This window comes from Natator depressus, chromosome 3, assembly GCF_965152275.1.
Source record: "Natator depressus isolate rNatDep1 chromosome 3, rNatDep2.hap1, whole genome shotgun sequence".
Classification (NCBI taxonomy): domain Eukaryota; kingdom Metazoa; phylum Chordata; order Testudines; family Cheloniidae; genus Natator; species Natator depressus.
This window is the reverse complement of record NC_134236.1, coordinates 159,752,838-159,780,203: the sequence shown is the minus strand read 5'-3', so window position 1 is coordinate 159,780,203 and position 27,366 is coordinate 159,752,838. Positions and strand designations below refer to the sequence as shown.

Sequence of the window (27,366 nt, the reverse complement as noted above, 5' to 3'; positions counted from 1 at the left end):
GTAGCAACTCTGGCGGTGAGAGGTCAGCTGCCAACAGCTGCTGCCATTAGGGTCCCTGGGCCGGAACCCAGAGTAGAGGGTGGGCTTGGGTTCCCCCCAACCTGCCACTACAGAAACACCTCCTGGGAGGGGAAGACATGCCCCTGTCAGGACAGGAAGTTAAACTGTTCTGGAATAAGCCTGTAGAGACAAAAGAGACTGAGGGAGTTCTCTCACCAACGTCCTTGCTGGCTTATGAGGAAAAGGGCTCAGTAGACTGTAACTCTGGCCCTAGAGAGAGAAGGGCTGTGTGGAGGGTTGCAGTGAGCCTCTGAGGCTAGCATAAACCGCCTGGATGGACCCACGGGGACGAGGTTGGCGCTCTGCCACAGTATCTTGGAATTGTGTTAGCCCACCCTCTACTCCAGGTTCCGGCCCAGGGACCACAGTCTCACACTGAAACAGCACCATTGTATTAGGAAAAGTGGAGTAATGCTCTTAATGTATCGTGCCTTATTGGGGCTTTTTGGGAACCCTTGGCAGCAGTACTACAGAATTATTTACCATCTGGTACACAACAACTGTGTAATATGTTGCACGCCACTTGGCTATTAGTAACCATGCATGTCTTTTGAAAATGTCACCCTACCAGTCCTTATGTTTATAAACCTACTTGTTGCATATTAACAATTTATAACATATAAGTTAATGACTTGCAATGAAGCAGTTGACTACAATAGTAATAGCCTGTTGTAATATTACTGAACCTACTTCTTTTTCATTGATTCCAGGGAAGATCAGAAATGGTTTTTGGAAAAGTATCCTGACAAACTGCCATCATTGTTAGGGAAACTGTATGTCTTTGCATTTACTTGGGTAGTTGGAGGAGTTTTAAGACGAGAGGCTGATTATGAGGAAGAGTCTCTGATTGGCATAGATACCCAAGATGAGTCTCTTGTAACTGTAACACGCAGTTTCAGTAACTTTGTTCGTGATATATTTGAAGGAGAATCACCTATTGGTAAGTTTTCTATATGTCGTATTCATTAATTTTATGGTGTTTCTATTATAATTAGCTTGAAGGTTTTCATCTTTTAGAACCAAATCTTATAAATAAAAAATGTTCATGTTTGGACTTAAAAGCCACATATTATATATATGGTTTTGTACACTTTTTACAATGTATAATACTTAAAAACTAAAAAAGATCAAATTAGCTGAATAATTATCTGTTTTCAAAGTCCCAGATTTTCTCCCAAAAATAATTTGTGTAATTATCATATTTAGACAAAGTCACAGTCATTAATAATACTGTGACTGGGAGAGGTGAAGTTGTCAGGGTAGGCCAGCCATGATTTCCACTTTGGCTGATTGCTGAAAAACTGTTCACAAAGCAGCAGAAAATACGTGTAGTTCCAGAGTTGCTAATCAGTTTAAATTTAAAAGGATCATTTATTTAGAGTGTGTCTACGCTGCAAAGAAACACTTGTGGCAGGGTACATCTCCACTGCAATTAAACCCACATGGCTGGTCTGTGCTAGCTGGCTTGGGCTCGGCATAAGGGGTTGTTTAATGGTGGTGTAGACATTTGGGCTCAGGCTGCAGCCCAAGCTCTGGGACCCTCCCACCTCACATGGTGCTAAAGCCTGGGCTCCAGCCCAAGCCCAAATGTCTATACCATCACTAGACCATCAGGCCCCTTGGCCTGAGCCCTGTGAGCATGAATCAGCTGGCATGGGCCAGCCACGGGTTTTTAATTACAGTATAAACATACCATTAGTGCCCCAGTCTGGTGACTTTGTTTTGCAGGACTTGCACTATGGGGCTAAAAATAGCAGTGTAGACATGCCCCCTTGGGGTGAAGCCCAGGCTCTGAGACCCACCTCTCTTGCCCGGTTTCAGAGTGCAGGCTGTAGCTTGAGCAAGCACGTCTACACTGGTATTTTAGTCCCATAGCATGAGCCCAAGGCAGTTGACAAGGCTCTGAGACTCAGTGCCATGGGTTTTTTTTCAGTGTGGCATACCCTTATTGATAATCAAAATGTATTTTTGACCTTGCAATGAGTGATAAGAAGGAGAGATGTTTAAAGTGTTTTTTAAAAATCTAGAAATATATGTACACATTTCATTTCTTTGAGAAATAAGCTATATTGACTACTGTTCAGTTGTTTAGCTTTACAGCACCACACTTAAAGAGGCAGTTGAACAATATGAAATCTCTAATTTCTCTGGGGAAGATCCTCAGCTGGTATAAATTGTCATAACTCTTTGACATCAAATTCTAATGTGCACCAGCTGAGGATTTGTCTATCTGCTTCAGTATCTGATTCCAACTTCACAGGCATTCAGTTCCCAGCTGGAGACAGGGTTATCTTTGAGTATTTTGTGGATTTACAAACTGGTGACTTTGCACCATGGACAGACTTAGTTCCTACCACTCAGTTTCTAATTCAGCAAGGTAAGATTCCTCAGCAAAAATCTTTAGTACTGTATTACCTACTTTATTATGGGAGGATCTTTTTTCCCTTTAAATATAGTGCTTACAAAAATGAAAGATTCACACCACTGTAGATTGGAGTCCTCTGTTTATCCTCAGAACAAGTACAGTATTGTGAGTGATGGGGTAAACTATCCTCTGGGTGTTCATTGACCATATCTCAAATTTGACTTGGAGATACCACCTGCATGGATGAGAGGATAGTTCAGTTTTTTGTAATCATCCATTTCTTAATGTCTGTGCTGAGATAGCCAACAGCATTCTCCTTCGAGTTATGGTCCCTATATGTATTCAGTCAAGGTGCACATGCACTTCATATGCCTGAGACCTGAAGATTGTTCACTAGCAGAGTCCTTTGGTCTGCACCTGTGCTCTTCTACTCCTCATGTTCCAAACCAAGGATATAAGGAGTGGTGCAGACCTATGACCTCTCTATTTCCTTTTTACCACCTGTGGCCTGAGACAGAACTTGTCTAGTATCCACAGCTTTAGCTAGCATTCTTTATCTTAGTGTAAGCAGTTGTAAATAATTTGGCCTGCTCTTTTATATAAGTTTATTCTAGGGTTAGAGATACGTTTAGGAGCCAGAGGTCTGGGATCCCTGCCCTCTCTCTCACTCCCCTGTACAGAGTACCTAGTATGCCTAAGACCCCAGGATTCAAGATCTGTGTAATCTGCCCCCAGACCTTCCTGGTCAGTGACAACCACTTGACTGTATTGCCTTGGGGAAGCTCACATCTCCTCTATGTATAATATCTGCTGCTCCTTCCTTCACTGAACCGATAAATCCCATAATTTCAGATTTAGAAGATTCCTGATGGGTTGCTCAATGAGGCCTTGATCCAACCCATCAGACCCCCTCATACATCAGGCAGAAGTGTCAAGAAGTGCCCCATTAGAGCACGGTTGTCTCCAGCTCCAGAACTGCTGAGAGCAAAGTTAAGGACACTAGCAAACAAAGCAAACATGACTAGGGTAAGGGTAAACTCTCTCACAAGAATAAATGTGAGAAATCCCTCTCTAAGTCCTCATTTAAGAAAAGGACTTCTTCCCAGACCCCTTCTGACTCAGGTGATACTCTATGCTCTGTTACATGTGTGTCAGGAGCTCACAAGGAGCCAGGGTACCAGTTTCTCAGCTCTGAGAACCAAAAATTCCCTGAGGAATTTCAACCGCTGAAGGAGTGAAACTATTCTCCATACCAGTAAGGGAAAGGAGCAAGTGGATGCCTCCTCCACCAATGGTACCAACTTGCATGGAGGAGAAGTTGTTGATACCAAGAACTGCCATTCACCCAAAACTGGCACCACCAGCACCGCCAAGGATTTGTCCTGTTTGTCCCCCAGCAATAAGGGTCAGATACACTATCCCAGAGGACCCTACAATCTGTGCAGACTCAGAGTTGCCAGTACTGTCAGATCTGGTCCTTGCCCACACCATTGGTTCGTCATTCACTAATGCCATCTACTAGCTGAGCCATAATAAGACCACCACCAGTACTGATGGTCCTGCCCATCCACACAGAGGATTTGTACTCCTCTAATGAATCTGGGGTCAGTGGGAGAGCTTCACGGGTTTTATCAAGATGGGAAGTCGGCCCCAACAGAGGCTCTAAGATTTAATGGGCACCTTCCCACTCCCACAGGAGAGGCTACCCAGTTCCTCGGAGGGACCGTTATCTCCTATCATTACCTCTGTGATCCCTCTCAGTAGATTTATTGGAGTTCCTGGGATCCTTATATGAGATATCCTGAATACAGAACAAGAGTCAAGGCATATATCCCCACCTGGGGAAGAACCCCAACCCACTCAGGAACACTCCAAGGAAGAGAGAGAATCTGACGGCAGAGTTATTATCAACCTCACCAAGTGAATAGGTCTCATCAGCCTCACTGTCACCAGCAGACAACTATAGACAACACCAAGATCATCTTAGAAAAATCACTCTAGATCCCCATGGAAGAAATACAGGATATCATAAATTACTGGATATTCTCCAGAGCTTAGATCGTAGTAAGGTGGCATTGCCAATCTATGAGGCTATCTTAGAACCAGCCAAAATGGTCTGGCATACTCCATCCACCCATGCTCCCACTCCAAAAGGAATGGAGAAGAAGTATTTTGTACTGTCTAAGGGCTTGGCTACACTTGTGAGTTAGAGCACATTAAAGCGCCCTAGCTCACTACCTGTCAACACTGGCAAGGCACGTAGAGCGCTCTGACTCCACGGCTAGAGCGCTTCTGGTACTCCACCTTGGCGAGAAGATTAACACTTGTTGAGCCTTGGCTGAAACACCTGGGCGTCAGTGTGAACGAGGTGTTGCATTACTGCACTCTGATCAGCCTCTGGAAACATCCCATAATCCCCTTAAGTCAAATGGCCACTCTTCTCATTGTTTTGAACTTGCTGTAGGAATGCAGATATGCCCTTTGAAAACTCCAAAGCTGGCATGCTTATCTGCTCCAAGACAAACTGGTGACCATTTACAAACTGGTGACTTTGCACCAAGGACAGTAAAGCAACCATTACTGTGGAATGCTGTGTGTGAGAGAGAGAGGCGGGAGGAGAAGGGGGCCTGCTGCTGTCTGAACTTACGAGACAGCATGCTGACATACTCTCAGCCCCACCAAAAACCCACTCTCTCTCCCCCCACATGCACACAACACACTCCCTGTCACACTCCACCCCACCCCCCATTTGAAAACCATGTTGCAGCCACTTGCATGCTGGGATAGCTACCACAATGCACTGCTCTCTGTGGCCATTGCAAGAGCTGCTAATGTGGCCACACCAGTGTGCTTGTAGCTGTCAGTGTGGACAGATTGCAGCGCTTTCCCTACTGCGCTCTATGAAGGCTGGTTTAACTCAAAGCGCTCTATATCCGCAAGTGTAGCCATGCCCTAAAAGGGCATAATACTGTTTCTCACACCCTGCTCCAGACTCTTTAGTGGTGTAGCCTGTCACCAAAACGAACAAGTAACACCAACACAGATCTGCACTCACAGATAGGGATACCAAACATCTAGGCCTCTTTAGGAAAAAGAACTTCATTTCTGACACTTTACAGTTCTGCACAGTAAATTACCAGGCTTTAATGGCAAAGTATGCTTTTATTAATTATAATAGGGTCTCTGAATTCATCAGCTAGCTGCCTCCAGAACATAAACTTCAGTGTCAAATAGTCATTGAAGAGGGTATATTGATAGCCAGGTCTGCCTTCCAGGCTTCAGTAGATGCAGCTGATACAGCCTCGTGCTTGGTGGCAACATCTGTAGTCATGAGACGGGCTTTGTGGCTCTGATCCTCTGGATTTCCCAAAACGTCCAGTTAACTGTGGAGGTCCTTCAAAGGAAATTCTCTGAGTACCTATCCTCCTGCACCACAGATGAAATGCCCTAAGCCTCAGTCTCACTGACAACAGCAGCTACTTAACCCTTTTACCAGCAGAAAGCTAATGAGCCTCCTAGAAAACACGAAAGAATACAGCACAGTAAACAGAACTTTTCCCCTTTTTTCTCCTTCTGGGCCCAGTCTCTCACTGAGTAAGCCTTTTGACAGCACTGTCAAGAGCTGTAAACCAGTCCGCCTGCCAAATCTACTTGTATCGGATTCCCATACCCCGGGTGAGAGCCACCTTATCCTCTGCATGGCACCATAAAGCATCAAACAAATGGGTTCTGGAAACAATCACCACTAGTTATACAATAAAGTTCCTGTCCATTCCCCCTTTAAAAACCTCTCCCCTATCCCACTCTAGGGACTCCTCTCACAAGAGATGCTAAGACAGACTCCCTGCTCCATCTGGGAGCCATAGAGCCAGTACTACCCCAACACCAGGGAAAAGAATCTTACTCAAGGTATTTCCGTATCCCCAAGAAGAAGGAGGCTGGAGGCCCATACTAGATTTCAAACAGTTTAATGTCTTCATCCTTCGCCTGAGATTCGGAATGATCACTCTGGCCTCTGTAATCCCCTCACTAAACTGGAGTAATTGGTTTACAGCTCTCAATTTAAAGGATATTTATTTTCACATAGATCTCCACCCTGCACACAGGAAATTCCTGTAGTTTATCATCATTACCAATACAGAGTGCTCCCCTTCCACCTCTTGACAGCTCAGCAAGTCTTCACAAAGGACTTGTCAGTAGTGGCAGCGTCATCAGGACACATCAACGTTCCTATACCTAGACGACTGACTGGTTGTGAGAAAGTCATGCCAGGAAGTACATGTGGCAACTGTGTCCCTAATCTGATCCCTACAATTGTAGGAGTGAAGGCAGAAAAATAAAAAGTAAAAGCAGAAAAGTCCACTTTAGCTCCCACACAGACTATAGACTTTATTGGAGTGACTTTGGATTCAAACATGGCCAAAGCATTCCTACCTCAGGTCCAGTTCCAAGCAATGAAGGATCTCATCTCTCAACTTGGATTGAGCCCTCAGATAACAGTACGATCCTGTCTTGTTGTCATAGGCCACATGGCTTCATTATATATGTGACTCCTTTTGCGAGATTTTGTCTGTGATGTCTACATACATGGTTGCAGACAATCTATTTGCCAAGCAAGCGCAATCTGGATAAGTTGTTCTTGCTTCTCCACAGGCTTTTGACAGCACTCACCTAGGCGGGAAAACATGAAGATAGTGTGTGTGTAGTGGTTCTCTTCATCATCCACCACCCACAAAAAGGTTAATTACAGACTCCTCCCTACTAGGTTGCACAAAGTGCCCAAAGCTTGCAATGGTTCTATCCATCCATCCCTGCATGTTTAGGTTATGTTGGACAATGTGGCAAACTGTTTATTATATCAACAAACAGGAAGGAGCAAGGTCCACCCTTCTTTACATAAAGGCTGTCAATCTATGGAATTGTTGTATCTCCCCCTAGGCGACCACCTTGGTAGTGCACCTTCTAGAGATGCAGAGCGCTCTGGCAGACAGCCTCAGCAGACATTTCTCCAAAGACAATGAGTGGGAAGTATGTGACTCAGCGGTTTGGAGCATTATTCAATGAGGACTCCTACCATGAGTTCTCTTTGCATCTCACAAGAGCAAGAAATGCCCAGCCTACTGCTCCTAAGCAGCCTGGGGCCAAAACTCCACTTTTGTGTACATTTCTAGTACAATGGTTGGAACCACTAAAGTACACATTCCTGCCTATACCTCTCTTACTAAGGAAGATCAAGCAAGACAAAGTGTCACTGGCTCCTGTGTGGCCGAGGCACTTCAGGTTCACCAGCATTCTCCAGAAGGCCTTGCATCTGTGCATCTTCATTCAGCTCTTACCAGACCTATTGACCCAGGCCAGAGGCAAGATCACCCCTCCCAATTCAGCATTTCTCCATATAGTGTCTTGGTATTTGGATGGATGACAAATTTAGAGAGGTCATACTCAGAGATTGTACAATCCATCCTTAAGAATAGTGGAAAAGACTCCATGAGAAAATGCTATAAAGGAAAATGGAAGAAATTCTCCACACGATTAGCATCATAGGCTATCCCCAGACAGTTCTAGATCCCTATTATTCTGGACTACCTCCTCTCCCTGGAAAACACTGGGGTTGTCTCTCAGCTCCTTGCAAGAGCATGTGGTGGCTATGAGTGTCTTTCATCTTCTGGAAAACAATGAGACTTTGCTCATCTAACTACAGGAAGGTTTCTGAAGGGACTTGTCCGAATCTTTCTTCTGATGCTGAAACCTACCCCAATATGTAACCTCAGTTCTCATCCTGTCAGCATTAATGAATTCCCCATTCAAACCTTTAGCCTCATGTTATTTCACTCATCTACCAATGAAAGTTGCTTTTCTGGTTGCAATCACCTCAGTCGAAGAGTAGGTAAGCAGAGCCCCTTATGGCGAACCCTCCCTGTGTGGTGTTTCATAAGGATACGGTTTCCTTCAGGTAACATCCTAAATTCATTCCAAAAGTAATCTTAGGATTCCATCTGAACCAGGTCATCCACTTATCTGTCTTCTGTCAGAAGCCCCATGTATCCAGAGAGAACAGGAAGCTCTACTTTCTGGATTATCTGTTGAGCCTTGGCCTTCTACCTACAGAAGTGCAGCAACGCTTAAATACCTTTAAAAATCTGGGCCCTACTGTTCAAATCAGATGCTCAGTTTGGTAGGGCAGTGCTTGAATCTATATTTAATTAGGACACCAAGTCCCACCACCCATTGATGGGGTACTACTTTCCAAACTAGCCAAAGAGAGGGAATATGCAGAGGACACTCAAAAAGAGGTGAAGACTTCTTACTTGTGATGAGTTTTTCAGGGTTGACTCTGCATATACGCACTCCCCACCCACCTTTCTCTCTTCCTCCGAGTCCTAATATAATCACTGCAGTGGCAGTGGAAGAAACTCAGGGAATAGCAGGTGCTATGCCCCTTTTTATAGCTTTATCCTCAGAACATTCAGGAACTCTAAGGGGAAGAGCAGGAGGGGGCACATGAGCACTCTAATGACATTGCTATGAGAAGTTTTAATCATCTAGGCCAGGGGTTGGCAATCTATGGCGCGCATGCCAAAGACGGCACGCCAGCCAATTTTTAATGGCACGTGGCTGCCTGCCGGGTCCCAGCCGCTGGCCCCACTCAGCACCCGCTGCCGAACCCAGGCCGGGACCCCGGCAGGCAGCAGCGTGCCATTAAAAATCCTGCCCGCCCTGGCCTGCTCTTCTTCCCCCGGCCCCTTGCGGGGGTAAGATGAAGAAGCTTGGTCCTGCCGGCTGCTGCTGCAGGACAGGCAAGCTCCCTGCTCCCCACACTGTGCTGGGTGCCTGCCCTTCCTCTCCCTCCCTGCTGCTGATCAGCTGATGGCCCTTGCTAGGGAGGGGCAGAAGCGGAGCCACAGCGCGCTTGCTGCTCCAGGGAGGAGGCGGAGAAGACGTGGGGACTGGGCCTTGGGGAAGGGGGGTGGAATCAGGGCATATCCCCTCCAGCCCCCTGCCGTGAGCCGCTCTGGGCAGGTGGCTGGGAGCACCCCCATGACCCCAGCCCATACCCCTAGCCCTCTGCCCTGATCCCTGCACCCCCTCACACACACCCAGCCCTCTGCCCTGATCTCTGCACCCCTCATACCCCCCAGCCTCCTTCCCTGACCCCTGCACCCCCTCACGACCCCAGCCCTGACTCCAGCACCCCCCACACATGCCCCCAGACCTCTGCCCTGACTCCAGCACCCCCCACACACCCAGCCCTGACTCCAGCACACCCCACATATACCCAGCCCCCCTGTGCCCTGACTCCTGCATGCTCCTCACACACTACCAGCCCTCTGCCCTGACCCCTGCATCCCTCCATGACCCCAGCCTTGACTCCAGCACCCCCCACACATACCCAGCCCCACACCCCATACCCCATGCCCTGACTCTTGCACCCCCCACATTCTCACCCCCACTGTGAGCGCCAAACGGGAGCTCCTATACCCCCCCCCCACATTCCTACCTGCATGTCTCGCACCAAATGGGAGCTGCCCAGCTAAGCACTCCACACCCAAACCTCCTGCCCCAACCCTGAGCCCCCTCCCTCATTCTAGCTCCTGGCCAGACCCTACACCCCAACCCCCAGCCTGCTCTTTCACCCCCAGGCCTGTGCTCAGTGCACTCCCACCCTCAGCTCAGTGCAGAGAGAGAGGAAGACAATGGGCTAGAACCAGGGAGAAGGTAGGTACCCGCTCTACATGGACAGGGCCGGGATCCCAGACTGGCAGCGGGCTGAGCGGGGCCGGCAGCCAGAACCCTGGCTGGCAGGAGCCGGAGGACAGAACCCCAGAGCGGCAGTGGGCTGAGTGGCAGTGGGCTGAGCTGCTCAGCCCACTGCTGGTCTGGGGTCCCAGCCATCAGCACCGCTCAGCCCGCTGCCGGTCTGGAGTTCTGGCTGCCAGCCCCTTGCCAGCCAGGGTCCCAGCCGTGGGCCCCGCTCAGCCTGCTGCCGGCCTAGGTGAACGGAACCCCAGGCTGGCAGCGGGCTGAGCGGGCCGGTGGTGTAAGATCAGCATTTTAATTTAATTTTAAATGAAGCTTCTTAAACATTTTGAAAACCTTGTTTACTTTACATACAACAATAGCTTAGTTATATAATATATAGACTTATAGAGAGAGACCTTCTAAAAAACGTTAAAATGTATTACTGGCACGTGAAACCTTAAATTAAAGTGAATAAATGAAGACTCGGCACACCACTTCTGAAAGGTTGCCAACCCCTGATCTAGGCTGTCCCCACAGAGTATGAATATGCAGTCTGTCTCAAAAAACTGGTTACAAGTAACTTCTGTTTCTCCATTCTTGACCCACTGAGGCAGCTGTTATCCTGTAGAACAACACAACTGACAAAATCCCAGGGACATTCTTGAGTTTTATAGATAAGGTGTTTTTTTATGTGAAAGTGCTTGAACTGTGGAATGACCCATCAAAGGAGATGAGACTGGTTCAAGCCAGACCATTTTCAGAGTGTGCTGCAAGACTTCCGACAATAACTCTGACAATGACAATGAATGACACTCACATGGAACCTATAGACCTGCTTCCCCAACATGGTGACATGATTGCCAGTATTTATATTGTTTAGGATCAGACACACTGACATCCATAGCAAGGGATTTCTTTCAAAGACTAATTCATAGCAAGACACCAACTGGCCAGTCAAGCAGAGCATTAAAAGAAAATGAGGCAAATTCTCTTGTCACTTACTTGACACATCCTTGAACAGCTGGGCCAACTACATTTCTCACAGGAAGAGCAGAAGGAAGCACAGCAGGCTTCAAGCTCAGCTGCTTCTCTTTCTCCCTCCCAGTTTGTGAAGAGCAGCCCCTCCTCCTCTCTCCTTCTCCTTCTTACCCCCAAAAGTAACCATCAGCTCTTGAGCAGTTCAGTTCCCTCCCTTAGAGGGGGCACAGCTGAGGACCTTTTGGGTGGCAGCAATAATGGACCCCTGCAGAGATGTAGAGCCCAGTGTATATTAATTCAGTAGCAGGAAGAAGGCAGCATTATCTGAATTGTATTGGGAAGGAGGAATGAAAAGAATGTGTTCAATATGGAGGCAGCATGGGCGGAAAACAACATAATTTTATGAGTTCCTTAATCAATACAATGATTAAAAAAACAGAAATTATAAGTAAACAATCTATTTTTTAATTCAGAGACTACATCATTTTCTGATTCCCTGGGATCTGGGAGTAATAAAGACGTGAACTCTGGAAGAGGAGATACTCTAAAGCTTATACCCAATATGGATACAATTTGCTATTCTTTTTTAACAAGCCTTCTTTTAATGAATAAACATCCAGTACTTATCACAGGTAATAGAAACTCTTAACTTCTAAAAACAAAGCAAATACTGTAGTTTGTTAAATAAATTATTCATGTCCAAATAGATTTTAAATAAAATACAGACATAGGAATTCCCTTGACTCCCTTTAGCCTAGTGTTCTTTGTTTGATAAGTTTTATTTAATACTTTATTAACCCCTTCTCCACATAGGAAAAGCCGAATATAGTATTAGTTAACATCTAATATATAGCATATGCATAACAAAGGACTGATGGTGCTGAATCTTGCAGTATCCAATTCTGTCGTTCTTATTCATGTCGAGTAGTAACTTACTCCAGAAAATACCTCGTTAGAATCAGTGGGAATACTCACAAAAGGTATTACTCAATGTCAGTGATGGTAACAGAATCTGTCCCACAGCAAGATGATGGGATTTAAACCGTTCTCAAAAAAAAAAAAAAGCGTTTAGCAAAATGGTGGATGAATAGCAATCTGAATTGAACGTTCAAACAGCTTTTGATAAATTGACTTCCAGAAAAACTGTGAGGATGAGCCCTAAACTGACTCCTGAATCTGCAGTATCTGCTGTTGCTTTCCCAGCTCCTTTTTCCTTATGTGTAAGGGACAGTATATAATCTAAATCTTCACTTTTATGTAATCTTCGACTTTCAGGTCTTAAATTGTCCATTAAGAGAGAGATGAAAACAGCTGTAGCTTGGGTAGGAGTACTCTCATGCACAGTATGAAAACTTTCCAGCTTGAACATCACAGCTCCCCTGTGGCAGCATTTTCCAAAACATAATATTCTTATCAATTTTTCTCCTTTGTACATTTAAGAAAATATTGAAAGGTATAAAATAAGCAAAGATTTAACATGTGCAATATCAGTAATAGTGTGCAGATTATGAATTCATGTTTTGGCACACAGTTTTGCCATGCATATTACTGAAAATTTGATCTTAAGTGTCTCAATTCTCTGTGTCTTTGGGGTTTTTTTAGGAGACTCTGGTATTGGGAAGACTGCCATGATTCAAAATATGCTTGAAAGACTTCAGAAACAAGGAGGATTATTTGTAAAATCAGGAACAATTTTAGGAGATGTCATCTTACATAATGAAGTTAAAAAAGCAAGGTTGTAGATGGCTGTCCAGTTTTACATTTTCCATCAGTATTTAATATCATAGGAAGTAATACAATCAAACTTTCCTTAGGATTGATAATGAATAAATAATAGGCATTAATAATAGCATTATACTATACTTATAGTGCGGTTGAGGCAGCAGTTTTATTTTAAACCCCCATTTTCAAGTGCTTTAACTTTCTGGAAAAAAGTAATATTTTAGCTAAAATAACTTATGCTTGTTCTTAGCTCAAAGATGAATTTGTTTGAGTTTTGTGAGATTCCATTAGTTTACATTTTAAAAAAAACCTGTTTTTCATGTAATGAGAAATTTTTCAGATTTTGTATGTGGCCATATTGGAAAATGTGTTAAAATTTAAATTAAACTTTTTTTAAAAAGTAATAATAGTCTTCACTGAGAGCAAACTATTTTCAATACCAAAGGAAGAAGTACCTGAAAAATGTTGACATAGTTCTAACAATGGCGCTGTGAATAACAATGTATAAATTCTCATCCCGTAGAAAAAAGATTTATTTCATTACTTTATTACTTTATTTCATGATTGTATTATTTCTTCTTGGCACTTAAGTTAGAAAAATCTTTGGTGTTTTTTCCTACTTGTGTCTTCCTGATCAGTATGTTAAAGATTTCCAGTTACCTAACGGTTGATACGCTCCGAGGTGCTCAGAAGAGAGTGTGGCCCTCAACTGGAGACTCAGGTATGAGATGGCATTCATTTCTAAAAGGTTTTAGGACCAGATTTTCAGTAAAGCTTTGATTTTATCAGAAAAATTTTGCATCTCTAATTAAACTTTGGAGCAAAATGTTGGGGGCAGTTAATTACACCAACATCTGATCCTGATTAGATGTCTAACCATTTGAACTGTAGGTACAAACTATACCTGCAGAAAAAGAGGCTGAGCTGAAGTCTGTCTGATAATCTGGACTTCACATCTAAAAATGACTGTAAAGTTGTATTAATTAGTAACAAGCATACAAGTATCCTAGTACTATACTTTTTTTTATAAACATTTGAATATTTATGTGACATTGGTAGGAGAACTGAGAATACAGGCATCAAAATTAGCTCAAGAACTCAAATCATGACAAGCTTCTATAAGAGTGACACCAAAATAAACCAAGCTTTTCATCATTATTGTATTTCAATTTGATTGGAAGGACAAAGCTTGTATGTGTGTGTGGTTGTTACATTTTATTGGTGTGAAACTGTGTTTGAAAAATGCAAGTGTACTTCAGCAAAGTCTTTTTGATTTTTCATCTAAGTGCATCTATAAAGAAATTTCCGGGCACTTATACAAAATTTCTAAGAAATATACAGCACAAAAATGTATTTATTTAAAAATTATTTAAGTATGCAGTAGTAGATTCACCCCCAGGGATAAAATAAAAACATCATTCGTTCAGACAAAAGCCAGGGTAAATAGATCAGCCATGCTCCATCTGAGCTGAAAGTCAACGAGCTTACTTTCTTTAGGACTAACAGAAGAAGTAAAATCTAGCATTGGAATTCTTGCCTCTAGTCCTGTGTTTCTCAAACTTTTGTATTGGCCCCTTTCACACAATGAACCTATGAGTGCGACACCCCTTATAAATTAAAAACACTTTTTTTGTATTTAACACTATTATAAATGCTGGAGGCAAAGCAGGGTTTGGGGATGGAGGCTGACAGCTCACAACCCCCCATATAATAACCTTGTGACTCCCTGAGGGGTCACGATCCCCAGTTTGAGAACCCCTGCTCAAGTCCCTTGGATATTCAAATATATATGGGGAATCACAGTGAGAGCATGCTGGTTGATGTCAGGTGTCATGACATAGCACAGGGAGATAGCTAAGAAATAAATCTTCTAGGGAATTATACACCTTAAATTACATCTACAAGTGAAGAAGAACTTAGTGCAGTGTTTGGACAGTTCATGCGGTATTTTTCTAGTGCCGCACATTGCTAAGCACTGCTGCACTAGCTGTAACTTCCAACTGGTCATCAAGCCCATGTAATGCACTGGTTGCTTCTTTTTTTGAGAGAGAGATGTCAAGCTGCATGTCATCTCCAGACTGAGTGCACTACAATGTAAACTGCTTCGCTGTCTCCCCTTATGACTTCACATAAATGTTGAACAGAAGGGATGACAGAAAATAATCCTGAGCAGCCATGCATTAGAAAGCCCTGCAGTTAACTGGGCAATTGCCCAACAACATGTTTTTGGACCACTGTGAAGGAACAAAAAAAGAATGGAACCACTTACGTGTAATTTCATCCATCCCAGCACAATTCACAGACAAGTCAATACAACCTTATGGCTAACAATGTCAAATGTTACTGAAAGATCTAAAAGAATCTCTATGACTGTTGTCCATTGCTAGAAGGAAATTATCAGCCAGTAAGATTGGTTCATTTTTCATACTGTTCTCTGGACTTAAGGATTATTATTACAGAACAAATAAATCTGAGAACTCCAGATGACACAGGAGGTGCTTCACTACAACTTTCCCAATAACCTTACCTGAAGTGGAAGGTTAGAGACAGTATGGTTATGGAGTTCTGAGGATGTAAAATGCCACCACCTTAAAAGTATGCACCACAAAATGCCGCATTTGGCAAAGTCACTCACGTCCCTCAGTTTTAAGTGATGTTGCAGCACATTTCCTGTAGGGTCCTGGAATGTCTCTTGTACTAAAACTGGTACCTCTTTTGCAATTTCTTTTTGGTCATCAAGTTCTAATTCCAGAAATTTGCATGGCTGCCATCTGAAGGTTGGTGCATACAGGCTAGAATGGACATCCAGTTTCAGTGTCCTCTGTCACAATTCAGTAGAGTTGCTATTCACAGCTTTTCATTCTTCATATACAACTGAGATTACAATGTCATCAGTTAGCGTTTCTCAAATTGGGGTCCACGGACGGCTGGGGGTCCCTGAGGATACTCCAGGTGGTCTGTGAGCCCCACTGATCAACTCCTCCCCCTCCCTCCCAGCACCTGCACACCGGGGAACAGCCCAGAGCCCACACCCTGAACCCAAACTTCCTCCCACACCCAACCCGCTGCCCCAGCCCAGAGCCTGCACCCCATACCCAAACTCCCTCCTGCATCCCAACCCCTGGCCTCAGCCCAAAGCCCACACCCAAACTCCCTCCCAGAGCCCGCACCCCCTCCTGCACCCCAACCCCCTACCCCAGTAGGGTTGCCAACTTTCTAATTGCACAAAACCAAACACCCTAGTGCCGCCCCTAGGCCCCGCCCCCACTCACTACATTCCCCCTCCCTCGGTGGCTCACTCTCCGCCACCCTCACTCATTTTCACTGGGCTGGGGCAGGGGCTTCAGGTGAGGGCTCTGGCTGTGGGGTCAGGCTCTGGGGTGAGGGGTTTAGGGTGCAGGAGGGGGCTCCAGGCTGGGGGATGGGGCCGAGGGATTCGGAATACGGGAGGGGGCTGGGGATTGAGTCAGCGGGTTGGGGTGAGGACAGGGTGAGAGCTCAGGGATGAGGGGTTCACGGTGTGGGAGGGGGATCTGGGCTGGGGGTCCAGGGGTTTGGGGTGCAGAGAGGGTGTGGATCTGGGCTGGGGGTCCAGGGGTTTGGGGTATAGGAGGGGGCTCCGGGTTTGCGGGGGCAGAGGGTTGGGGATTGGGGTTGAGGCGCAGGCTTACCTTGGATGGCTCCCGGTCAGTGGTGCAGCAGGGCTAAGGCAGGCTGCCTGCCTGGCCTTTCACCGCGTTGTACATGCCCTGGAAGCGGCCAGCAGCAGGTCTGGCTCTAGTAGGTTGGGCGGGCAGGAGGTTCCGTGCGCTGCTCTCGCCCGCAGGCACCGCCCCCCAGCTCCCATTGGCTGGTGCTCAGGGTGGGGGCAGAGCCAGACCTGCTGGCCACTTCTGGGGCACAGCGTGATGCCAGGACAGGTAAGGACTAGCCGCCTGCCTTAGCGCCACAGCTCCGCCAACTGAACCTTTAATGGCCCGGTCGGTGGTGCTGACCAGAGCCACCAGGGTCCCTTTTCAACCCGGTGTTCCAGTCGAAAACCGGACACCTGGTCACCCTATGCCCCAGCCTGGTGAAAGTGAGTGAGGGTGGGGGAGAGCGAGCGATGGAGGGAGGGGATGGAGTGAGTGGACTTCAGGAAAGCAGACTTTGACTCCCTCAGGGAGCACATGGGTAAGATCCCCTGGGGGACTAACATGAAGGGGAAAGGAGTCCAGGAGAGCTGGCTGTATTTCAAGGAATCCCTGTTGAGGTTACAGGGACAAACCATCCCGATGAGTCGAAAGAATAGTAAATATGGCAGGCGACCAGCTTGGCTTAATGGTGAAATCCTAGCAGATCTTAAACATAAAAAAGGAAGCTTACAAAAAGTGGAAGGTTGGACATATGACCAGGGAAGAGTATAAAAATATTGCTCGGGCATGTAGGAATGAAATCAGGAGGGCCAAATCGCACCTGGAGCTGCAGCTAGCAAGAGATGTCAAGAGTAACAAGAAAGATTTCTTCAGGTATGTTGGCAACAAGAAGAAAGCCAAGGAAAGTGTGGGCCCCTTACTGAATGAGGGAGGCAACCTAGTGACAGAGGATGTGGAAAAAGCTAATGTGCTCAATGCTTTTTTTGCCTCTGTCTTCACTAACAAGGACAGCTCCCAGACTGCTGCGCTGGGCATCGCAACATGGGGAGTAGATGGCCAGCCCTCTGTGGAGAAAGAGGTGGTTAGGGACTATTTAGAAAAGCTGGACGTGCACAAGTCCATGGGGCCGGACGAGTTGCATCCGAGAGTGCTAAAGGAATTGGCGGATGTGATTGCAGAGCCATTGGCCATTATCTTTGAAAACTCGTGGCGAACGGGTGAAGTCCCAGATGACTGGAAAAAGGCTAATGTAGTGCCAATCTTTAAAAAAGGGAAGAAGGAGGATCCTGGGAACTACAGGCCGGTCAGCCTCACCTCAGTCCCCGGAAAAATCATGGAGCAGGTCCTCAAGGAATCAATCCTGAAGCACTTAGACGAGAGTAAAGTAATCAGGAACAGTCAGCATGGATTCACCAAGGGAAGGTCATGCCTGACTAATCTAATCGCCTTCTATGATGAGATTACTGATTCTGTGGATGAAGGGAAAGCAGTGGATGTATTGTTTCTTGACTTTAGCAAAGCTTTTGACACGGTCTCCCACAGTATTCTTGTCAGCAAGTTAAAGAAGTATGGGCTGGATGAATGTACTATAAGGTGGGTAGAAAGTTGGCTAGATTGTCGGGCTCAACGGGTAGTGATCAATGGCTCCATGTCTAGTTGGCAGCCGGTGTCAAGTGGAGTGCCCCAGGGGTCGGTCCTGGGGCCGGTTTTGTTCAATATCTTCATAAATGATCTGGAGGATGGTGTGGATTGCACTCTTAGCAAATGTGCGGATGATACTAAACTGGGAGGAGTGGTAGATACATTGGAGGGCAGAGATAGGATACAGAGGGACCTGGACAAATTGGAGGATTGGGCCAAAAGAAACCTGAAGAGGTTCAATAAGGATAAATGCAGGGTCCTGCACTTAGGACGGAAGAACCCAATGCACCGCTACAGACTAGGGACCGAATGGCTAGGCAGCAGTTCTGCGGAAAAGGACCTAGGGGTTACAGTGGACGAGAAGCTGGATATGAGTCAGCAGTGTGCCCTTGTTGCCAAGAAGGCCAATGGCATTTTGGGATGTATAAGTAGGGGCATAGCGAGCAGATCGAGGGACGTGATCGTTCCCCTCTATTCGACATTGGTGAGGCCTCATCTGGAATACTGTGTCCAGTTTTGGGCCCCACACTACAAGAAGGATGTGGATAAATTGGAGAGAGTCCAGCAAAGGGCAACAAAAATGATTAGGGGTCTGGAACACATGACTTATGAGGAGAGGCTGAGGGAACTGGGATTGTTTAGTCTGCAGAAGAGAAGAATGAGGGGGGATTTGATAGCTGCTTTCAACTACCTGAGAGGTGGTTCCAAAGAGGATGGTTCTAGACTATTCTCAGTGGTAGAAGAGGACAGGACAAGGAGTAATGGTCTCAAGTTGCAGTGGGGGAGGTTTAGGTTGGATATTAGGAAAAACTTTTTCACTAGGAGGGTGGTGAAACACTGGAATGCGTTACCTAGGGAGGTGGTAGAATCTCCTTCCTTAGAAGTTTTTAAGGTCAGGCTTGACAAAGCCCTGGCTGGGATGATTTAATTGGGGATTGGTCCTGCTTTGAGCAGGGGGTTGGACTAGATGACCTCCTGAGGTCCCTTCCAACCCTGATATTCTATGATTCTATGAGTGGGAGGAGGAAGAGGTGGAGCAGGGGTGGGGCTTTGGTGGAGTGGGGGCGGAGCCTGGGGCTGAGTGGGAGGGCTTGGGAAGTCCCCAAAAAATTTTAAATCAAAATGAGGGTCCTTGGTTTGCTGAAGTTTGAGAACCACTGTCATAAGTAATTCTGGTGGAGAATTAGCTGGTTTTTTGGTCGTCTTCCACTGTTAAGAATTTTTTTAAACTTTTTAATGTAATCTCTATATTTGGAAAAACAATTTTTGAATGAATAATATATATATTTTACACAGTAGCTTAGTAGTAAACTTCGTTTATCTCTTTCAGGAGAAGAAAACATTTTTAACTTATGTTTTAAATATGCTTTTTTAAGATACACAGGCAATGAGATGCTTTGAATTCAAACTATAAAATTACGGTTAAATCATAGAAGTAAATTTGAATTGTACCAAAATCCAAACAAGTAAAACAGTGTTCTATTCTACCATGCTTAAAAACATTGGCAATGCTTAAAATACCACACTAATATGAAGACAGTACGCACTTTGACTTGAATTACATTTTTGGTAGTGATATTAAAAGAAAATATTAGCTGTAATAACAGTGTGCAATATTAATAGCATCTTAGGTCTGGTCTACACTATGAGGTTAGGTCTAATTTAGCCACGTTAGGTTGATTTTATAAGCAATGCAGCTGTACAACCAACCCCATTTCGCTGACCTAAAGGGCTCTTAAAATTGACTGCTGTACTCCTCCCCGACGAGGGGAGTAGTGCTAAAATCGACCTTCCTGGGTCGAATTTGGGGTAGTGCAGATGCAGCATTGTGCAATTTGATGTTATTGGTCTCCGGGAGCTATCCCAGAGTGCTCCAACGTGACCGCTCTGGACAGCACTTTCAACTCCAATGCCCTAGCCAGGTACACAGGAAAAGCCCTAGGAACTTTTGAATTTCATTTCCTGTTTGGTCAGCATGATGAGCTCAGCAGAACAGGTGACCATGCAGTCCCAGAATCACAAATGAGCTCCAGCATGGAGCGAGTGGGGGACACTGGATCTGATTGCTGAATGGGGAGAAGAATCTGTGCAGGCAGAACTCTGAACCAGCAGAAAACATGCTGATATATCTATACCAAAATCATACAGGGCATGGTGGACAGAGGCTTCACCAGGGGCACACAGCAGTGCCACGTGAAAGATAAGGAGCTCAGGCAAGCCTACCAAAAGACAAAGGAGGCAAACAGTCACTCTGGGTCAGAGCCCCATACATGCTGCTTCTATGATCAGCTTCATGCCATTCTAGGGGGGAGCCCTACCACTAGCCCACCACTGTCCGTGGACACCTACAAGGGTGGAGTCTCATGCAACACGGAGGAGGATTTTGTAGATGAGGAAGAGGAGGAGAATGCGCAGCAGGCAAGCAGAGAATCTGTTCTCTCCGGCAGCTAGGACCTTTTCCTCACCCTGGAGCCAATACCCTCCCAAGGCGTATTGTTCCCAGACCCTGAAGGCGGAGAAGGCACCTCTGGTGAGTGCACATTTGTAACTACACTACAGGGGTTAAAAGCAATTGTGTTTGATGTTTGATTTGCCCTGAAGAATTGGAATGCATTTACGGCCAGTACAGCTACTGGAAAAGTCTGTTAATGTGTCTGGTGATGGAGCGGGAATCCTCCAGGGACATCTCCATGAAGCTCTCCTGCAGGTATTCTGAAAGCCTTTGCAGAAGGTTTCTGGGGAGGGCTGCCTTATTTCATACTCCACGGTAGGACACTTTACCACACCAAGCCAGTAGTCTGGAATCATTGCAGCACAAAGCATGGCAGCAAATGGGTCCTGGGTTTTGGTCACATTCATGCAACATTCGGTCTTTATCTTTCTGTGTCAGCCTCAGGAGAGTGATATCATTCATGGTCATTCGTGGTTGAAATAGGGGAAGTTTTGTAAGGGAACAGTAAAAGGACCGAGTTCATGCTGAGCTGTTTGCACTTGGCTAAAAGGGATCATCCCAGAGAATAGCCACACGGGGGGGGGGGGTGGAAGGGTGTGCTGCACATCCACCCCAAAACCGCAGCCCCTCCTGTTAAATGGCAAACCCAACCAGCATTGCTTGCTATGGGAAAGGAGGATGCTGTAGTTTGAAACCATTCCCCCATGTTATGAACATGGAAGAAGCCAACCCCACGTACCCTTTGATTTACCACGGCTGCCTGGAAACTGAATTCTGTTGCCCAGCCATGTGTGATGTGTCACCATACCGGCAGGCGCTCAATATAAAATGCAAAATGAGACCTTGTACCTAAAACACATGTGCTGGCTGCTGTAAATTGCTTGATTCACTGTGAAAGAGTCTCCCTTTTGTTCTCAGAAATGTATTTTCTTAAATTGTACTCTCCCTTTTTATCCCCCTTGCAGGTGCAAATGTTTCTATGCTCCCCTTACCAACTCCGTCCCTGAGGTTATCGCAGATTAGAAGGTGAAAAAAACGCACTCGCGATGACATGTTTTCAGAGCTCATGCAATCCTCCTGCATTGATAGGGCACAGCTGAATGCATGGAGGCATTCGGTGGCAGAGGCCAGGAAAGCATACAGTGAGCGTGATCAGAACACGCAGGAGGAGATGCAGAGGCTAATGGAAGAGCAAACGGACATGATGAGGCATCTGGTGGAGCTGCAGGAAAGGCAGCTAGAGTACAGACCTCCACTGCATCCATTGTGTAACTGCCTGCCCTCCTTGCCAAGTTCCATATCCTCCTCACCCAGATGCCCAAGAACGCAGGCTCCAGGCACCCAGCCACTCAACTCCAGAGGATGGCCCAAGCAACAGAAGGCTGTCATTCAAACAGCTTTGATTTGTAATGTGGCTACAATAAGCAATGTGGCCTTGTCCTTCCCTCCTCCCTCACCCTACCCGGGCTACCTTTTACTAGTCAGCATTGTCAGTGATCTCAATTTTTTTTAATAAATAAAGAATGAATGGATTCAAAACAATAGGGACTTTATTTCCTTTGCCAGCTGTGGTCAAAGGTGGGAGGGGGATTGGCTTACAGGGAAGTACATTCAACAAAGGGGGTGGTTTTGCATCAAGGACAAACACACACAACTGTCACACCAGTTGGCCAGTCATGAAACTGTTTTTCAAAGCCTCTCTGATGTGCAGCGCGCCTAGCTGTGCTCTTCTAATTGCGCTGGTGTCTGGCTGTTCAAAATTGGCCGCCAGGCAATTTGCCTCAACCTCCCACCCTGCCATAAACGTCTCCCCCTTACTCTCACAGATATTATGGAGCACACAGCAAGCAGCTATAACAATGGAAATATTGGTTGCGCTGAGGTCTAACCTACTCAGCAAACAGCGCCAGCAGGCTTTTAAATGTCCAAAGGCACAGTCTACCACCATTCTGCACTTGCTCAGCCTATAGTTGAACTGCTCCTTACTACTGTCCAGGCTGCCTGTGTACGGCTTCATGAGCCATGGGAGCAAGGGGTAGGCTGGGTCCCCAAGGATAACTATGGGCATTTCAACATCCCCAACCGTAATTTTCTGGTCTGGAAAGAAAGTCCCTTCTTGCAGCTTTTCGAACAGCCCGAAGTTCCGAAAGATGCGAGCATCATGCACCTTTCCCGACCATCCCGCATTGATGTCGGTGAAACGGCCCTTGTGATCCACCAGTGCTTGCAACACCATTGAGAAGTACCCCCTGCAGTTTATGTACTGTTTGGCAAGGTGGCCCGGTGCCACGATAGGGATATGCATTCTGTCTGTGGCCCCACCACAGTTAGGGAACCCCATTGCAGCAAAGCCATCCACTATGACCTGCACATTTCCCAGAGTCACTACCCTTGTTAGCAGAAGGTTATTGATTGCCTTGGGTACTTGGATCACAGCAGCCCCCACAGTAGATTTGCCCACTCCAAATTGATTCCCGACTGACTGGTAGCAGTCAGGCCTTGCAAGCTTCCACAGGGCTCTCACCACTCGCTTCTCACCTGTCAGGACAGGTCTCATCTTGGTATTCCTGTGCTTCAGGGCGGGGGAAAGCAACTCACAAAGTTTCATGAAAGTGGCCTTACGCATGCGAAAGTTTCACCACTGGGAATCATCCCATACCTGCAATGCTATGGGGTCCCACCAGTCTGTGCTTGTTTGCCAGGCCCAGAATTGGCTTTCCACTGTATCTGCCTGCCCCAATGCCACCATGATGTCCCAATTGCCACATCCTGTGCTTTCAGGAACATCTGTGTCCATGTCCTCCTCACAATCGTCCTTGTTCTTGTGACTCCTAGCCAGGCTCTGCACATACTGGAGGTTAATGCACGAGGTGTTTAAAATGTTCACAAAAGCAGTGCACAGCTGAGCGGGCTCCATGCTTGCCGTGCTGTGGTCTGTGCGGATAACCCAGGAAAAAAGGTGCAAAATGATTGTTTGCTGTTGCTTTGAAGGCGGGAGGGAGGGGAGACTGACAACATGTACCCAAAACCACCCGCGAGAATGTTTTTGCCCCATCAGGCATTGGGAGCTTAACCCATAATTCCAGTGGGCAGCTGGGACTGTGGGATAGCTACCCACAGTGCACCACTCTGTGAGTCAATGCTCGCCACAGTATTGAAGGCACACTCCGCCGAACTACTGTGCTTAGTGGGGGCATACACGATCAACTATATAAAATTGTTTTCTAAAGATTGACTTCTATAAAATCCACCTAATTTCGTAGTGTAGACATGCCCTTAGAATGGTGAGGAGAGTAGATCCACTGTTGATCAGATATCATTCTGACCCTTAATTTTGTATATGACACAGATCTGAAGTCAACAAAGGGGTCGTATTCTGCAAGTGAAACTGATGACATTGCTCCATCATCTGAAAGAATCAAGGGTGTGATAGTTTCCAAAATACAGTGTGGTGCCCACACCAGTGCTGCCCAAATACAGGCATGGATTTGTCAGAAGTTAATACTAAAAAGTAAAGATGCTCTTGGTGCACCAAAATCCAAACAGGTAAAACCGTGCTGTACTCTACCAATGCTTAAAAATGCTGGCAATGCTTAAAAGAAACACTAAAAAGATTGACAGAACTATTTGACTTATTTCAAAAGTGTGTCTGTTTAACTACTGTTAAATACAGTGTTGTTGTAGCCTTGTTGGTCTCTCTCAACAACAGAAGTTGGCCCAATAAAAGATATTACCTCATCCCCCTTGTCTCTCTAACTACTGTTGTGTGTATTAGGCTGTTTGGATTATTGTTTGTATCTGTTACTGTTGTACTTCTTTTCAATTACTAATGTAATTTTTCATAAGTAATGGCAGGATTTCGGGGATAAGATGTTCTTAATAAGTAATGTATTGTTAACCTTATTTATTCAGTCCCATTCATTTATGAACCTTATAGTCACTACAAAAATAAATACAAAGCTTCCTAGATATTTCAGCCAGCTAGCCAGCCTACTAAATTAGCTGACTAAGTCAATGAATCTCTGACAATGAGCTGTTGCTGTTTCCATTGCTGGCTACCACCCTGGCCTCCACTCTGGACACCATTCACAAATCTAATACATTACAATAACTGTTTTAAAAATCCAAATAGGAACTAAGAAAATACATAGTATTAATCTCCTTGCATGTTCTTCCATAGCTGTGAAACCTCTCATTGTTTGTAAAGTCAAATGTAGTTTGCCTGGCCCTGTGCAGTTGTGCAAGGAAGAGTGACTTCCTTTCCCAAAACTGCTTCCTGCAGGTTTTATTGTGGGAGGGAATGATCTCACTCAGTAAGACTATTTATTGAAGCAGCTAGTCCTGGAACTCAAAAGGGAAAAGGCAGTTCTTGACTTAGTCCTAAGTGGAGCACAGGATTTGGTCCCAAAGGTGAATATAGCTAAACCACTAGGTAATAGCAACCATAATGTAATTAAATTTAACATCCTTGGGCGGGATATCAAAGAAACCAGCACAATAGCATTTAACTTTTAAAAAAAAAAAGAACTCCACAGGAGGCTAGTTAAATTGAAATTAAAAGGAAAGTTACAAGTGTGAAATGCCTGCAAGCTTCATGGAAATTTTAAAAAAACATAATAGAGGCTCAAACTATATGTATACCCCGGATTTAAAAAACAAAACAAAAAACAGAAGACCAAAAAATGCCACCAGGGCTAAACAGAGTAAAAGAGGCAGTTAGAGACAAAAAGATACCTTTTGAAAATTGGAAGCTAAATCTTACTGAGGAAAATAGAAAGGAGCAGAAACTCTGGGAAGTATAAAAGTATAGTTAGGCCAAAAAAGAATTTGAAGAACAACTAGCAAAAGACACAAAAAAACCAGCAATTTTATTTAAATGCGTCAGAAGCAGGAAGCCTGCCAAAGCCTGTCAGTGGGGCTACTGGACAACTGAGGGGCTAAAGGAGCACTCAAAGAAGACAAGGCTGTTGCAGGGAATCTAAATTAATTCTTTGCATTGGTTTTCACTGCAAAGGATATGAGGAGATTCCCATACCCAAGCCATTCTTTTTAGATGACAAATCTGAGGAACTGTCTCAGATTGAGGTGTCAGTAGAGGAAGTTTTGGAACAAATTAATAAATCAAACCGTAGTAAATCACCAAGACCACATGGTATTCACCCAAGAGTTCTGAAGGAACTCACTTATGAAATTGCAGAACAGCTAACTGTGGTATAAAGAAAAGGAGGACTTGTGGCACCTTAGAGACTAACAAATTTATTTGAGCATAAGCTTTCGTGAGCTACAGCTCACTTCATCGGATGCATTCAGTGGAAAATACAGTGGGGAGATTTATATACACAGAGAACATGAAACAATGGGTGTTACCATGCACACTGTAAGGAGAGTGATCAGGTAAGGTGAGCTATTACCAGCAGGAGAGCGGGAGGGGGGGGAACCTTTTGTAGTTATAATCAAGGTGGGCCACTTCCAGCAGTTGACAAGAACGTCTGAGGAACAGCAGGGAGGGGAGGGAATAAACATGGGGAAATAGTTTTACTTTGTGTAATGACCCATCCACTCCCAGTCTTTTTTCAAGCCTAAGTTAATTGTATCCAGTTTGCAAATTAATTCCAATTCAGCAGTCTCTCGTTGGAGTCTGTTTTTCCAGTTTTTTTGTTGAAGAATTGCAACTTTTAGGTCTGTAATCGAGTGACCAAAGAGATGAAGTGTTCTCTGAATGGTTTTTGAATGTTATAATTCTTGATGTCTGATTTGTGTCCATTTATTCTTTTACGTAGAGATTGTCCAGTTTGGCCCATGTACATGGCAAAGGGGCATTGCTGGCACATGATGGCATATATCACATTGGTAGATGTGCAGGTGAACGAGCCTCGGATAGTGTGGCTGATGTGATTACGTCCTGTGATGGTGTCCCCTGAATAGATCTGTGGACACAGTTGGCAATGGGCTTTGTTGCAAGGATAGGTTCCTGGGTTAGTGGTTCTGTTGTGTGGTTGCAGGTGAGTATTCGCTTCAGGTTCGGGGTCTGTCTGTAAACAAGGACTGGCCTGTCTCCCAAGATCTGTGAGAGTGATGGGTTGTCCTTCAGGATAGGTTGTAGATCCTTGATGATGCATTGGAGAGGTTTTAGTTGGGGGCTGAAGATGATGGCTAGTGGTGTTCTGTTGTTTTCTTTGTTGGGTCTGTCCTGTAGTCGGTAACTTCTGGGTACTCTTCTGGCTCTGTCAATCTGTTCCTTCACTTCAGCAGGTGGGTATTGTAGTTGTAAGAATGCTTGATAGAGATCTTGTAGGTGTTTGTGTCTGTCTGAGGGGAAATACTTCACACAATGCACAGTCAACCTGTGAAACTCGTTGCCAGGGGATGTTGTGAAGGTCAAAAGTATAACTGGGTTAAAAGAATGAGATAAATTCATGGGTGACAGGTCCATCGATGGCTATTAGGAAGATGATCTGGGATGAAATCCTGTCCTTTGGGTGGCCCTAAACCTCTGACAGTCAGAAGCTGGGTCTGGACAACAGGGGACAGATCACTTGATAAATTGCCCTTTTCTGTTCATTCCTTCTGAAACATCTGGCACTGTCCACTGTCAAAAGACAGGATACTGCGCTAGATGGACCACTGATCTGATGCAGTATGATCATTCTTATGTTTTTTATGTTTCTTAATATTAAAGCGTTGTCGTTGTTTCCATTTGGATGAGATATAACAGCTTCCTGTACCTTGCAGTTTACATCTGAGCTACTCATATAATGACATATACTAGGTCA

The 27,366-nt window shown here is 45.3% G+C and overlaps 1 protein-coding gene across 1 annotated transcript in view; it reads left to right on the top strand.

The window, feature by feature from the left end:
• DNAH14 (dynein axonemal heavy chain 14) overlaps positions 1-27,366 on the top strand; it is a 467,695-nt gene that overhangs the window by 263,725 nt on the left and 176,604 nt on the right. The window contains 6 exon segments of the mRNA XM_074947623.1: positions 771-1,000; positions 2,300-2,437; positions 11,617-11,775; positions 12,746-12,878; positions 13,504-13,586; positions 23,943-24,139. Of these exon segments, the coding sequence (XP_074803724.1) occupies positions 771-1,000; positions 2,300-2,437; positions 11,617-11,775; positions 12,746-12,878; positions 13,504-13,586; positions 23,943-24,139 (940 nt within the window).